We start from the raw sequence: 14,330 nt of genomic DNA, 5'->3' as shown, positions 1-14,330 counted from the left end.
AGTAATTAACTATAAATAGATAATCTCAATTAGTATTAATGTGTTTCGAGGCCGAAGCCCATGGGACTAATCAGATCAGACGTCAAAGAGGGAGAAGAAGAAGAACGCAACTTAGCCCATGAGGCCCTAGAAGGCCTTCACGTTTGAAGCCCATTTGACTGAAAATTTCCTGGTCCAAAGCCCATGGACCTAATGAGATCAAATTCCGAGGAGGGAGCCCGTGAAATCCACTTGGGCCCATTCGAAGCCCAACTTTAATCACAATCACAACGAGAGTGAAGAAATCGACATGTCGTTTCAACGGTCAAATTCGTCGAACGCCAGGAATTCCACCAACCAAAATTCACAGCCCACCTTCCCCCGCCCGCCACAATACCCACCAAACAAACAGAACCAGAGAGAGAGCAGTGGAGAATTGGAGGGTAGGTGGGCATGGTGGGTGGGTGGGAAATGATTTTCTATAACTAAAAATTGTCCCCCAGAAATTTTTTTTGCGATTCTCAATTTCACTATCTCGTCAACCCTTCGTCCTGATTCTTCTCTCATGGCGTCGTCTCTCTCCTCTAAACCATTTTTTGGTTCCTCGAGAATCGAAGGCTTCTCTGGGTTGAGTTCTCTCTCTTCAGATCTCTCGAAACTCTCCTTTTCGGCTGTTAAAATCTCAGTCGGGTCCCGGAGCGCGAAGAAGCTGCGTAAGTTTGCTTTTATCTACTTCTCTGTTACATTTTCAGTAATGAGTTTGCGGATTGCTTCTTCTGTATATGTATCGTTTTTTGGTTTCTCGAGGGTATGGTTTTGTTCCTCTGTTTTTGCAGTACCTTTTATGTTGGGATGCGATGCGGAATTCGTTTACTAATTGGTTTTGGTAGCTACTGTTTTGGAAAGAGCGATTTTTTTGCTTGATTTCCAGCTCGGCACTGTGGAGAATTTCGAAACCTCGGGTTTTATTAAATTGCTTTTGTTATTCTGGTTATACTTATTGCCGAGGGCTTGAATCAAGCTCATTTGAAAGTTGTATTTAAGTTATTTTTGTTGAACTGTTTGAGTTCTGATAGTGCAATGTGGTGCATGTGATTTACAATTGAAGTCCATGAATCCTAAGATTCGGATGGCTGACAAGAGTTGAATTGGGGGTTTGGAGAACGTTGTTTTTTAAAACTTAACTAAAGGACTTGCAGCCAATAGCTTCGGACTTTTGAAGTTCTTACATTTTGTTCGGCTAATTACAGAGATAAAAGCTGCTGGAAGTACATTTGGAAACTATTTTCGCGTTACAACATATGGAGAATCTCATGGAGGTGGAGTTGGCTGTGTGATTGATGGATGCCCTCCACGCCGCCCGCTTGCAGAAGCTGATTTGCAAGTGGAGCTTGACAGAAGGTACGTGCAAGGAACTTCATAGTCTTTCCTCTCTCACATTCTGTCAATTTATGCAAGCGTAAATAGAAGGATGAAAATATTGGGAATGTCCTTAGAGTTTCTATGGTGCTGGTGTTGGTAAATTCCTGTAACAAAGAATTTTCTTGAGTATTAACTGGTAGAGTCTCTTTAAATATCCAGGAGACCAGGTCAGAGTAGAATTACCACTCCAAGGAAAGAGACTGATACATGTCGGATACTTTCAGGAGTCACTAATGGTATGGTACTAAACCATTTAGCATTCTTGGGAATTTTCTTCACCTTTAAAAGTTTAAATCTTTCGATCACTACTCCCTTAAATGAATTATTTATGATACTTCAATGGCAGGAATTACTACTGGAACACCAATTCATGTATTTGTACCAAATACCGATCAGAGAGGACATGTGAGTTGCTTAGTTTACAGAGAAATCTTTTAAATAAGCAAGTTTCTTTTCTTTTTATTTTGCTTGACTGAAAATAATATATTTCTCTCTCGTAAATCATATTTGATTGGATTGAATATGAAATTTATTTTGCTTGACTGAACATATAGATCCTCAATAGCAATAATCCTAATGATTACATCCAAAGTGAACACTTGTGGCTTGATATGGAGTCTGTAACCGGGGCATTCTTTTCACCCACATTGTGAATGATTTAGTGCATAGACGGTTTGATCTATTATGGTGAAAACAATCTTTTTTGTTTTTATTTTCTTCTTTTGGTCTTTTGGTTTAAGATTCTCTTTAAGCCCTGACACTGTTTCTCTCACAATGGAAATGTTAAAAGATAGCACACATGATGGTTTTATGATGAATATGGTGCATGGATCTTGTATTCATGGTTTCCATTTATATCTAGCATAAGTTCATATGAGACATATGCACTAGCCACATATTTGCTTTATTCCTGTTTATGTTGGTAGGTCTAACAGTTTTGTCATTTTATTTCAGGATTATAGTGAAATGTCAGTAGCCTATAGGCCTTCTCATGCCGATGCTACTTATGACATGAAATATGGAATTCGAGCTGTTGAGGTAGTGCCTTTTGTTTTGTACTATAATATCATGCTGATACCGGTAAGAATTTTGGTAATATTATATATGTCCTTCGTGTTGTTCTTGTAGGGTGGTGGCAGATCCTCGGCTAGGGAAACCATTGGGAGGGTTGCTGCTGGAGCTGTTGCTAAGAAAATTCTCAAGGAACTAGCAGGAACTGAGGTGCGTTCATAATTTAACTTGGTAATGAAATTTATGTTCCTTTTCAATATTGTCATTATTTTCTTGCTGAATCTTAGTTATTATCCATATTTCATAACACAGTGTATACTTACACACACGTCCTTTCTATTTCTCAATCTGAGGTGTGGCTTATCTCCTGAATGCCTGACTTGTTATTGTCATGTCTTTAGGTACTTGCTTATGTATCTCAAGTGTACAAGGTTGTACTGCCAGAGGGTTTGGTCGATCATGAAACTTTGTCAATGGAGCAGGTAAATTAGAGATGCAGAGAGTTAAAGCTGTTGTACAGTTGCTACATTAGCATTTTGAATCTTGGTACTAGGATCCGATGCTTCTTGTTGCAATCTTGATATTTTAATTTCGGCTTTCTGTAATTCATGAATAGTCACCAATACTGAATTAATACTGAAAATTAACATTGAAGTTGCCATCTAAAAGCTGAACATATATTGAAAGTCTCATTCATTTCAAGAATTCTCAACACCCTTAACATGTAATGAAGTCGGATGCAATTCTCTTTAACCATCCTTCTATCTTTGATATTGGACAATGGGAGTCTCTTACTGTAAAACTGGTTTTATTATTGAAAAAGGGTCTCTCATTAATTATTTGTCCACTGACATAATGATTTGTATATCCATTTGAGAAACTCTCTATGATTGATGGCTATTCTATGCTTTGGGAAAGTTTCTGATGCTTGATCCAACTTATCGTAGTATTGATACTCCTTATATACTGAGTGTCTTTGCTGTTAATAACCTGATAGTCATTCCTATGAACATTACCAGATTGAGAGCAACATAGTGAGGTGCCCAGATCCTGAATATGCTGAGAAAATGATTGCTGCCATTGATGAAGTCCGTGTGAAGGGAGAATCAATTGGTGGTGTTGTCACGTGCATCGTGAAGAACTGTCCACCTGTACATCTCTCTCCCTCTCTTTCCTCTATTAAACATGCTTTAGGCATATGAATACCACTAAATGTCTAAAACCCTTACTTTGATATACCAAGACATTTTAAATAACAAGGTTTACAAATTTCGTCAGGGGCTTGGTTCACCAGTGTTTGACAAACTTGAAGCAGAGTTTGCTAAAGCTGTCCTGTCATTACCTGCATCAAAGGGCTTTGAGATCGGCAGCGGGTTTTCAGGTTGAAATTTAGTCTGGTACTTCGGAGCACGATAGTGTTGTATTGATTACATTTTAAACTAGTGGTTATAGAATTACTTCATACTTTGCAGTTGCTTCAGTTTTCTTTTTTACCCAGTACTCAAAATCTACAAAACAAAAACCCATGCAGGTACCTTTTTAACTGGCAGTGAGCATAACGATCCGTTCTTTGTTGATGAAAATGGAAGAATTAGAACAGTTACAAACCGATCTGGCGGAATACAGGTATTCAGTCATGCCCATGAGAAGTGCGTAGACTTGATCTACAGAAATTGGGTCCTTCTCTTTTTGTGAGTTTGTTCTGAATGCTGATAACTTGTAATGATGATGCTTAGGGAGGTATATCTAATGGAGAAACCATAAGCATGCGGGTTGCTTTCAAGCCAACAGCTACCATTGGGGTAAAACTTCTCTTCTCTATCATAACCATACTTGTACATCTGATAAAATATTGCAAACTCCACTGGAATGCCACCAAAGCACTCGTACCAATTTTCTTTTCTTTAATGCTGCCCGACATTATTTGGATGGGATGTCCATTTCATTCGCATTTGGTGAAAACCAAAAGTGAATCTCATGTTGCTTCAGTTCATCTTGGTCATATGTTTGTGTCTATCTTTGGTTCTCCACATAAAAATACTTTGTGCTTGATTCAGAAAAAGCAACACACAGTGACCAGAGAGAAGAAAGAGGTTGAGCTGATCGCACGTGGTCGCCATGATCCTTGTGTCGTCCCGAGAGGTACTTCTTTTAATGATTTTTAAAAATCTATCTATCCTTTGCAATTGCAGCCATTCTTGATAAGAAATGACAGAAATAAACTTGAGATATTGCAGAGTCTCCAATCGGTTGTAAATTTTATATCAAATTTGACTGCCTGATGTCTGTTTAGTAATCTCTTGTAGATATATGAGATTTTACCTCTCTTGTTTCTAAATTATCATTAGAAAACTTGTTACCATGAATATATACTGCATAGAACTGGAGAATTCAGGCTATAAACAAATTGCCTTTGGTTGCATGGTGATGCAGCTGTACCAATGGTTGAAGCTATGGTATCTCTAGTGCTCATGGACCAGTTGATGGCACAATATGGACAATGCAATCTATTCCCAATCAACTCAGATCTGCAATCATCCATTGAACCAAGGCCTGAGGCTTTGAAGACGCCCATTTGAACCGAAACTAGTGTAACATAAATCTCCTATATGTGCTCTGCGCTCGGAATACAATATTTGTCTGTACACTTGTGCTAATTTTTTCCTTCTACCAATCTTCCTGTAATCTGTTGAGATCTTGGAACAAAGTAAGTTATATTAAGTTTGTTTCATGCTTACCCTTGAAATGTGTGGTACTTGTCAAAATTTTGCTCAATTGTATTGAAGGGAATAAAGAATTTGAATAATGAAGATCTCTCTAAGTATTCAGTTCATTGCTTCTCAGTTGTGTTATTAGATGGAAATTGCCTAAAGTCTGTCTCCCTCGATTCTTCTCTCTTTTCTGGGCTAAACAAACTGTTGTCAAAGGGTTACAACGGGCTCCAATCGAACATGGTCGCCAAAAGAGGGGAAAGAAGACGAGTATGATTCTCGACTCCATTGCAGATACTCTCCTTGAAATCTTCCCAAACACCCTATACCCTTACATATTCTCTGGTTGAGTTCTTTATTTTTATCCAAAGTCTTATTTAGTCATGATCAGTTGTCAAAATTCAAAGAAACATCCACAGATGACTTGGGAGAATGTTAGATTAACTATAAAGTATCCCTCTGCTCCTCTCATCTTCTGAAAATGGTCCAAGGTTAATGCATGTCTTTGTCTAATTCCATCATCAGGTTCTCAGCCAACCATAGTTAGCTAGGTGTATTCTGAGTTTAAATACTATTTTTGTCCTTTTTATTTCTATTTTGATCTATTTTGGTCCCTATTTACAAATTTTAATACAAACTTTATATACAATGAAAATCATTTAATACAAATTTAATACGAAAAAAATAGACTATAGAAACTAGGCACTAAAATATTATATAAACCTATTATTTATTATTGTTTTAAAAAAGGGGTATGAATGTTATTCTTAAGAAAGCTTCATGTCTCCATCTTCATGAGCTTTTTTTTTTTTTTTTTTTTTTTTTAAGTCATGAGTTCTATCTTATTGGGAAGGTGGATGCCTCACCTGTCATAATTTCCATCATTATTAAGGCTTTGGTTGCGTGTTTTGGCGCTTTTGGGCCCTCCTAAAAGAGCATATTCCATGATCCAAAATACCAATACCAAACACAATTTGCATAGTGACAACATAAAATTGATAAATAAAGGGATTATATGGACTTTGAGGATAAGCATTTTCTTGTCAATGACAAGATGTCCTAAAAGTAGATTCCTTTTAATATAAGTTGATTGGTCATCCATCATCATACCCCTAAAGAATAATATATAGTTTAAGGTCATCTTTGGCGACCAAATACAATTATATTATCATGGAAAGAAAGTGAAGTTATTATTGGATCAATTAATCATTAATGGAGTTTTTAAAAAATTGTCCTAGAAAACAAAAAGGTGGGTTAGAGAATCATGTTGATGGGATTTCTTTAAGTAGGCTTTAGAAAATAAAATCAAAGACAAGGGTTTAATTATCTATAGAAAAATGGCTTTTCTTAGTGGTGTTATGCATCTTGGAGTTGGTATAATTGACTTATTTGTCACATTCAAACCTAAAGTTGAGCGCTTTATAATAACTCTAGTATAACAAAGGAAATTAGGTTTGAAAGCTTTATAATATAATAACTCTAGTATAACAAAGGAAATTAGGTTTGAAAGCTTTATAATAACTCTAGTATAACGAAGGAAATTCATGCTTTCAACGTGAGCATGAGTTATGATTGGTCGACTATGTTCACCACTCTCACATAAACGAATAACATTTAAGTACTTGTTGATAAGTAGGTATTTTCTACTCACCACCATCAAAAACTGAGAAAATAGATTTTAAAACAAAAAACAAATAGATGTCAACTTTTTTCTCTCTCCCTTCTTTTAGTACAACAACAACGAGGAATCGAACATTCAACCTTAAAGGGAAGGAGTGTATGTCAATTACCACTGAGTTATTTTCATATTGGCAGATGTCAATTTTTTAACAGCACATGAGTAAGAAGATATCTATTTACCGGTAAGCACCTAAATATTATTTTTCATCAAAAGAATAATAAAACTTTTGGGGTCATTTTGCTAAATAAAAAGGTTAATGAAAACTTTTGAAACCCATCTACCTAACCTGGCATAGTCCAAATATTAAATATAAATCACAAATTAAAAATCAATGAAGAAAGGAAATAAAAGAAATTAGTTCATGTGACATAAAACAGTTGCAATATTTTATACTATAGTTTGGCCAAAATCCATGCTAAACCAACATATTGGTTCAATTAAGAATAAGAAAACCTGCTCCAAAACCAACATTACAATATAAAACCACTAATATCAACAAAACCAACTAAAGAAGGGACTAGAACCCAATTGAATTACACATTTAACTACTGCATAAATTGTCAGCTACAATTACAAATGGCCACATTCAAATATTTTGCACTATAGTATATGTTTTTGATGAAAGGGAACCAAAAAAATGACAAATAGAGATCAATACTCAAATCACAGGGGCAGACCTCCACCTAGACTCAAGTTTCTTGAGGTTAGGATGCAATAAACCCTTGTAAACAATAAAATATATGTTGGGGTTGTTTTACTTACTTTTACCACACTGAACTCTTCAATTTAAAAGCAAAGAAATTCATGCACTTTTTTCCTTGTTGTTTTTCTTGTCCATGTACCTGGGTAGAGAAGACAAGACTGTCTGTCCTCTGCTGGGCAAAGAGTATCTCACACAGATTACCAATCTTTTGTACTGTACATTTGTCTTTTTTCTCTTTCAGGTCCTTCCTCCTGGCCTCTCCTGTTCTCTTTCTTACATCCTACTCCAAAACAACATCCTTTATATGAACTATCTTCTTTTCCTGTGGAAATTACGGTTTTTATGTAAAAGAACATGAGATTAAAAGATCCACTACTTGATTATTGTGTCAGTAATTCAGGGAAAGGAGAGTTAATTAGAGGGCTGTGGTAGAGTACTGTTAAAAAGTTGTCCTCAAGTTTTTAATACAAAATTTTGTTTTTGTTTTTCCTAAATAAATGTGTTTTTGAAGTTGTTATTTTAGTAGTTTTCCAGGTAACTTTTAACCTGAGAATTATAATTTTAACCTGTGATCACTAATACTATTCAACAGAAAACATACCTTACAAAATAAGGAGGCTGTTTTAGGAGTTGTTTAAATAAGGTAACTTTTTAATTATTTTTTTAAAAAATAAAACTTTTAGGTGTCCTGGAGTTGAAGAGTAAAACACACAATCAATTGTTTTAAAAATAAGCCACGTAAAAAAGGAAAAGATAAAAAAAAACTAAAAAGATGTTGAGAATCTTCTACAGTTCTGCTTCTTGTCTTTTTAGAAGTTAGCTAGAAAGTGCAAGAAATTTTCTTGTCTTTTTCCATTTACCAGTTTTCATAACCACACCTTTGACTCTAGTGAGCATATTAGTTACTACTTTTTATTAGAGTTTAGGTTTCTCTGTAATTTTTTAGTTATTCTACAACATGTTACCTCTCTTGGTCAATAGAATTTTTTTTTTCTTTTTTGAGTTCGACAATATAAAGTTTCTACCCTTCGATCGATGACAGATGTCATACTCAATTGAACTAGACTCAAGTAGACTCAAGTTGGTCAATAGTATTTGATTCCGTATTAATTTGAGAATTTCAAGTTATTGAGTTATTTTCAGCGGTTTCCTGGAATTTACCAAACTAACAGTAAAATAGAAATTAAAATCAAGTTGGGCCCTTCTTCCAACGCCATCTACAACTCTCTTGTTCGACCTAGACAACTCATTGTTGATTTTTTTATCCTCCAGTGAAACATTTACAATTGAAAGATGATCAAGTTTACTTTTCATTGATATCCAGTTATCAGACCACTGTACCGCAAAAACTAAAATTTTGGGAATAGGTGGGGCCTTACAATTTATTTTCTTCTTAGCTATGTAGTATAAGCAAACAATAAGAAGGATACAGCAAATTAAACAAGTTGAAAACAGAGAGATTATATGAAAATAGCAGAGGATAGAGTGAGCTTGCTGACCTTTCTTTATTATGAACGCTCCTTAGCACTGTCCTGGGTGGTAGCTTGCTTGAAAGCCACAGTGGGAGCTATTCTGAAACTCCGCCTCTGATGTTCAAGCACTAATTCTCCAGCAAACCAGTCAAGCTTCTCGAAGTTGGTTTGCTCTGCAATCCGCTTCCCTCCAAAGAGCACAGATTCAACATTCTTCTGCTTGAGAACCTCATCTGCCAATTCAACCAGCATTTTTACATTGACACCACTGGAGTTGCTAGAATCAGCTTGGCCTAATAAGCTCGATCCAAGCGCCTGAAGTACCAATAATGATTGGTTGAGCATCATGTCAATAAAGCTAAGGTCTTTCATTTCACTCAATAACAGTGTGGGTTCCATAAAAAAATGAAATTACTATCAAAGTAAATTTTTTTTACCGATAACAGTTTGTATGAGAGAGATGGGGGAATGATGCAATCTTGCACAATGATTTTATGAAACTAACTCAATAGCCATTCATTAAAGAGGTTGAAACCTATTTATAGAGGTTTCTCACTTAAACTCTACAACTGTAACTACTGTTACTGCAGTAAATGTAAAGCCAACTAAACAAATGCTGCAGCTAAGGTATTTACACGGTAACGGCTATTTTAACAGCCTATCTACATCAGGGAATATTCTCCAATTTACAACGGAACCAGAAAACTTCCCCTAATTCCGGAGAAGAAGGCACAATAATAGCCCATCAAAGTATTATTCTCACAGGCTTTAAGGTGTTTATAGTAAGATAGCTTGGTTGGAGCGGTGGACCAATTCCTGCTACATCACACATGGACCCCAACAAAGAGTAAAGTACCGTTTTGTATTGTGCACCACTGTCCCTTAACAAACTTGTGGTCAGCTTTCCATCAAACCCATACCCTTCCCCCTCCAGCATTTACACCCCTTACCCGCACACGTACAGCTATATTTCCTCCTTTTGAGGAAACTTGCAAAAAGATTATTGCAAGTTCAGCTACAGGCCTTGGTTAGGCAAATGGGCTTCGTTATCACATTACTGTTCTCGTAGAAACAAACTCTTATAGAGAAAATTAATGGATTAGAATCTTTCTGTTTATGCCTCAAAGTGGGCGTTGATTATACAGAATGAAAGAGCCAAAATAGCAAACTTGCCCACAGGGTCCCCATATGCCATCTAATCAGTAACCAGTAATCCCCATATGCCAAAACCACACAGGTGTTCTTGTGGCTTTTCACTAGCAGAAGGCCAACTCGACGAAAGAAACACCTAAATTTTGTCCCAACTCCCACCTACTTTTTTTTTTTCTATGCTTTATCCACTTAAACAATCTTCAGATTAGCCCAACTGTGTAATAACTAATAACCCCACGACTTTACTATAACGACAATATTTAATTCCCGACTGGTATTCTATTAAAATAATATGATGCAGACTTTATGGTAAAATTTATGCATTTGTTGTTGGTATCAATTATCGTTGTTTTAAAGAAGGAATGTTATCATTTAAAAATGAGAGGCATGACAATTGACAAATAAAGAAAAGAAAGCTCTTGGAAATGGGAATAGGATTCAGTCGTGTGCACGTGGCAGATTGTCGTACCTGAATCCGCACGTAATTAGAGCTCCTGGACTGACCGAATGCCATGGCGATGGCCTGGTCCACCATGTCGGCTGAGGCCTCACCAGAGATTTGAGTCATGGGCCGAACCCACTCCTTCTCCTTCCACCTTCTGACCTGACGGTAATCGCGGCGGGCCTCGAATGGCTGGCCGGTTCCTAAGGACAGAACCAGAAGGTCCTCCACTCCTCGCACGAACGGAAACTCTTGTTTGTTGTGCAGAACATGCGTGATTGCAGCCGCCGTCGGGTTGCTCATCGCCAATCCGCCGTCGATTGCAAGGCATTGGGTTTGATTGTCCATAGACCTCAACGCCACCGGTTCAAATATGGCCGGTTCCGCCGATGTTGCTCTGCAGACCTCCCACAGCCGGAAGTTGTAGCCCTCCGTTTCAAGGGCGTCGGCTCGAGAGAACAAAAATGGCGCCGTAGTTGACAGGTCGTAGCAAGGTACCAAAACTGGTTTTAGAGTATCTTTTAGGGTTAAACTCCGTCCTCCCTTGTCAGTGAATGCTTCTTTCAGCGCTTTTTCTAAAACGGCGGTGGCTGAACTGGTGGAATTGGTTCGGTTGATTTTGAAAAACCGCCCGATCACTCCTCCGCCGGAACTGGAATTTGAGCGGTACAACCGCTTGCCTTGATCGGCTAAGAACCGCCAGGTTTCCTCTGCCTTGTACACCGGCCGACTATGGTCCTTAGTTGCGAAAAGCATCGCAGTGAAAATGCCTCCCACGCCGGCTCCGGCGGCAACGTCGAAATAATCGGCGATTCTGGCGTCAGGATTTCCCGATTTCGACTTCAGCGCTTGTTCGAGATAAGCCAGAGCCTTACCTGAGAGAATCCCTCCCATACCGCCGCCATCGATGCTTAGAATGCAGACCTTGCCCCTCTGGTTTCTTATCGACGAAGCGCCCCGAGTTGCTTCCGGTTGAGCGTGCGCTTGAGTTTCTGAGTCGGATATCGTCTTGCCTTCTACAGCTGGAGATACCTGCTTAGGAATCCATAGCTTCTGATCGTCGTAGCCAAAGAGAAAATTGCTCTCAAGAATCGAGAAGATTTCATAACTTAGCTTATCGGTATCTATACTCGGCTCTTGCATTTCCTAACGAATTCGACTCCACAGTTCAAATCAATTAACAGCCAGCAAATTCGTGCGTCCAGATGCAAACAACAACAAGAAAAACAGCGTTTACAGCGTTCCGTATTTCGTTTCCTTTCCAAAGATTATACTAGTCTCATTCCTCGCATGCCTAGCTCCGAAGAACAAAACTCCGTTACGGAACCCCACCGAGCCAAGAATCGTTCTCGCAGCTCAACCAGAACGAGTCAAATTCAACTTCCACACCAGCAAAACAAGATTTGACTTTCACTTTTAAATTTCCAATCGATAAAACACTACAAACTCTCTTCAAGACGAAAGCAAAACAATATAACCGCGAAATTGCAAAAGAATCAAAAGAAAAAGAAAAAAAGAAAAGTCACGTCGTCTTGACAAGAATGCTCAACCAACCGATTGATATTTCAAATCACTCTGTTAGCGAAAACAGGCGTTTGGATCATCCGTATCCGGAAATTGATTGTCCTTTCTGAAACGTGACGTTCGTTCGCAACTCCGAAAAAGGAGTAGAAATTGAAAAGCCCCTTTCTCTGACTTTTTTCACTTCCTAAAGAGATGAGGGATCGGTCCAAATCATCTGTTTGCATAAAAACGAAAGAAACGAGCATGAATCACAAGGAGGAAGAATCAAGAAAGAACAAAAAGGAAAGAAAAAGAAAAAAGAAGAAACCGAACGGAAACAGAGCCAGAGGAAGAAGACGGAAGATGCAAGAAGAAACCTGCTGCAGTTGCAGGCCACTGACTCTTTCCATTTGTAAGCGAGAACTAATAATCTCCACGCATGACACGGCGCCGTTTCGCTCGTTCGTGACTTTTCTGACTTTGTTTTTACCGTTCTGGCAGCATCGACGGTAGCTGTCATGTCTGAGTCATGATCGGACGGTCCACACTGGCCGTTTCTTGTTTGTCCGTGATGAACGGCGAAATTACAAAAAAGTCCGTTATTTTTGTGGTTTTTTTTTCCTTTGCCGCGGTTTTTTTCTTCCGTTACGTGTGGGTCCGGTTCAAACTATCAACGCCGTCGGCGGAGGAGAGTAGAGTGGGCGCGCACTAAGCTAATCTTGGTCTTGTATTCATCCGAAACTCGAATTTCCATAATGACGAAACTGCCCTCCATTTCATTGCATGACCGTTGTTATTTTACTCTATTTCTCTGTCATACGATAGTGTTATGTCAATTTGATGTACTGTCACCTCAATGTTTTATTATTATAAATTTGGTTAACTTTGAAAAGTTTCAATTTAATCGATATAATTTAGGGTTAATTTCAATTGAATTTTTATAATTTTAAAAATTTCGATTTGAAAGATTCCAATCTCCACTCCCACGTGTTATTAGAATTTGAAAAAAGAAAAAGAAAATCAATTTGGTTTATATAAGTGTTGTGAAACCTATAAATCAACCATAAAAAAATTATTTATCCACCTGAAAATCTACCATTTTTTTCTATTTTTACTCTAATCTAGAATCTAATATAGCTAGGGTAGTTAATCAAATAAGAAAATATAGATTCTCATTATCTGAAAACATGGACTCTGAGGTTTGATTAAACTACATGAACCAAATTGAAATTAAACCCTAACCATAAAGAAAAATTAAAAATTTTAAAACTATAGGGACTAAATTGAAAATCTTATAAGATCAAAACTTTCAATTGTGTCTAAACTTTGTAATTATAATTTTACTCAATTTTATTTGTATTGTAGTGTTTTCTTCTTCTTCTTCTCTCTCTTTTTTTTAATTCAACTATATGTATATTACAAAATAATCAGTTTGTTATTTATTCCGTTAATATTTGTTATTCCGTCATTGGTATTTTCTGTATTGAGGGTTTTTACTGTAAATAAGGTTGTTATTGTGTAAATTGAAAATAAGAGAAATAATATCAAATTAATCCCGTCATGTGAATTCAAAGTTTGTTAAATGTTTCAACAATATGAAGGTGAGAATTCAAAGTTTCAACATTCTAATCGATAAAATAGTTGAGCCTGTAGACAAATTAATGTATTGAATAAAGGCATATGGATTAGGAATAAAAGCATAGATGTTAAATTGGAATCATTAAACATTAGAAACCAAATTATCAACTTAACCCAAATGCCACGAAGTCATTATCATGCTCTTGAGTTTGTGATTGTTGAAAAGCAAGTTTAATGATGCCTTCAACTGAATTGAAATTAGTGAAGGTCATTTTGAGGAGTTGTTGGAATCTCAAAGAGAATCATAATATAATATTTGGGTTGGCTTTGAATGTCACTTAGAAGTTACTAATTTTGATGATTGAAATCCTCCAAATTGACTGTCATTTCCCATTCTGTTCGGCCTTTCATTAATCATTTTATTAGCCCTAATGGTTTGATTAGCCAACGCTCCACTATCCATGTCTCATGCTGACCTAAAGCTTAAGAGACAAATATCATCTTTTATTTGATAAATACATCTTCCATATATGAGTGCTACTTGTACTTCGGTTAAACTAATAATTTAGTCCCTGCACTTTCAGATTGGTAACAATTTAGTCCTTGAACATTAATATGTAACAATTTAGTCATTACAATTTAAAGTTGCTAACAATTTTGTCCTTATCGTGAAATA

The 14,330-nt window shown here is 37.0% G+C and overlaps 2 protein-coding genes and 1 long non-coding RNA gene across 5 annotated transcripts; 2 read left to right on the top strand and 1 right to left on the bottom strand.

Moving 5' to 3' along the window:
- The first annotated feature begins 396 nt into the window (after positions 1-396).
- EMB1144 (chorismate synthase, putative / 5-enolpyruvylshikimate-3-phosphate phospholyase) lies at positions 397-5,245 on the top strand. The gene is made up of 13 exons (XM_022278330.2): positions 397-692; positions 1,230-1,380; positions 1,561-1,637; positions 1,748-1,806; positions 2,356-2,439; positions 2,530-2,622; positions 2,814-2,894; positions 3,432-3,563; positions 3,691-3,793; positions 3,944-4,038; positions 4,149-4,214; positions 4,470-4,554; positions 4,846-5,245. The coding sequence occupies exons 1-13, from the start codon at positions 545-547 to the stop codon at positions 4,989-4,991; spliced, it is 1,320 nt and encodes a 439-aa protein (XP_022134022.1). The 5' UTR covers positions 397-544; the 3' UTR covers positions 4,992-5,245.
- Positions 5,246-7,310: 2,065 nt separating this feature from the next.
- On the bottom strand, positions 7,311-12,578 carry LOC111006065 (patatin-like protein 6). 3 transcript variants are annotated; one of them, XM_022277812.2, is made up of 4 exons: positions 12,410-12,578; positions 10,601-12,311; positions 9,007-9,294; positions 7,311-7,829 (listed from the first exon to the last, which is right to left on the bottom strand). In XM_022277812.2, the coding sequence occupies exons 2-3, from the start codon at positions 11,714-11,716 to the stop codon at positions 9,016-9,018; spliced, it is 1,395 nt and encodes a 464-aa protein (XP_022133504.1). In that variant the 5' UTR covers positions 11,717-12,311; positions 12,410-12,578; the 3' UTR covers positions 7,311-7,829; positions 9,007-9,015. The 3 variants fall into 3 exon arrangements, with proteins under 3 accessions (XP_022133504.1, XP_022133503.1, XP_022133505.1); XM_022277811.2 differs by having other exon boundaries at positions 10,601-12,436; XM_022277813.2 differs by having other exon boundaries at positions 7,311-7,787; positions 10,601-12,436.
- Positions 12,354-12,975, top strand: LOC111006066 (uncharacterized). The gene is made up of 2 exons (XR_002600814.2): positions 12,354-12,488; positions 12,578-12,975. It is a non-coding gene; the product is annotated as an uncharacterized LOC111006066 (long non-coding RNA).
- The last annotated feature ends 1,355 nt before the right edge of the window (positions 12,976-14,330 follow it).

This window comes from Momordica charantia, assembly GCF_013281855.1.
Source record: "Momordica charantia cultivar OHB3-1 chromosome 4 unlocalized genomic scaffold, Mcharantia_2.0 BLBB01000004.1, whole genome shotgun sequence".
NCBI lineage: Eukaryota > Viridiplantae > Streptophyta > Magnoliopsida > Cucurbitales > Cucurbitaceae > Momordica > Momordica charantia.
Note: the sequence above shows the minus strand (reverse complement) of the source record. Positions and strands in the feature narration are given on the sequence as shown.

Excerpts from the sequence above, each read along its gene's own strand:
- EMB1144 (XM_022278330.2), top strand. The coding sequence starts at position 545 with ATGGCGTCGTCTCTCTCCTCTAAACCATTTTTTGGTTCCTCGAGAATC. Across the intron at positions 1,381-1,560 it reads CAAGTGGAGCTTGACAGAAG|GAGACCAGGTCAGAGTAGAA; the intron begins GTACGTGCAAGG and ends TTAAATATCCAG. Across the intron at positions 1,638-1,747 it reads ACTTTCAGGAGTCACTAATG|GAATTACTACTGGAACACCA; the intron begins GTATGGTACTAA and ends CTTCAATGGCAG.
- LOC111006065 (XM_022277812.2), bottom strand. The coding sequence starts at position 11,716 with ATGCAAGAGCCGAGTATAGATACCGATAAGCTAAGTTATGAAATCTTC. Across the intron at positions 9,295-10,600 it reads CTAATTACGTGCGGATTCAG|GCGCTTGGATCGAGCTTATT; the intron begins GTACGACAATCT and ends TTGGTACTTCAG.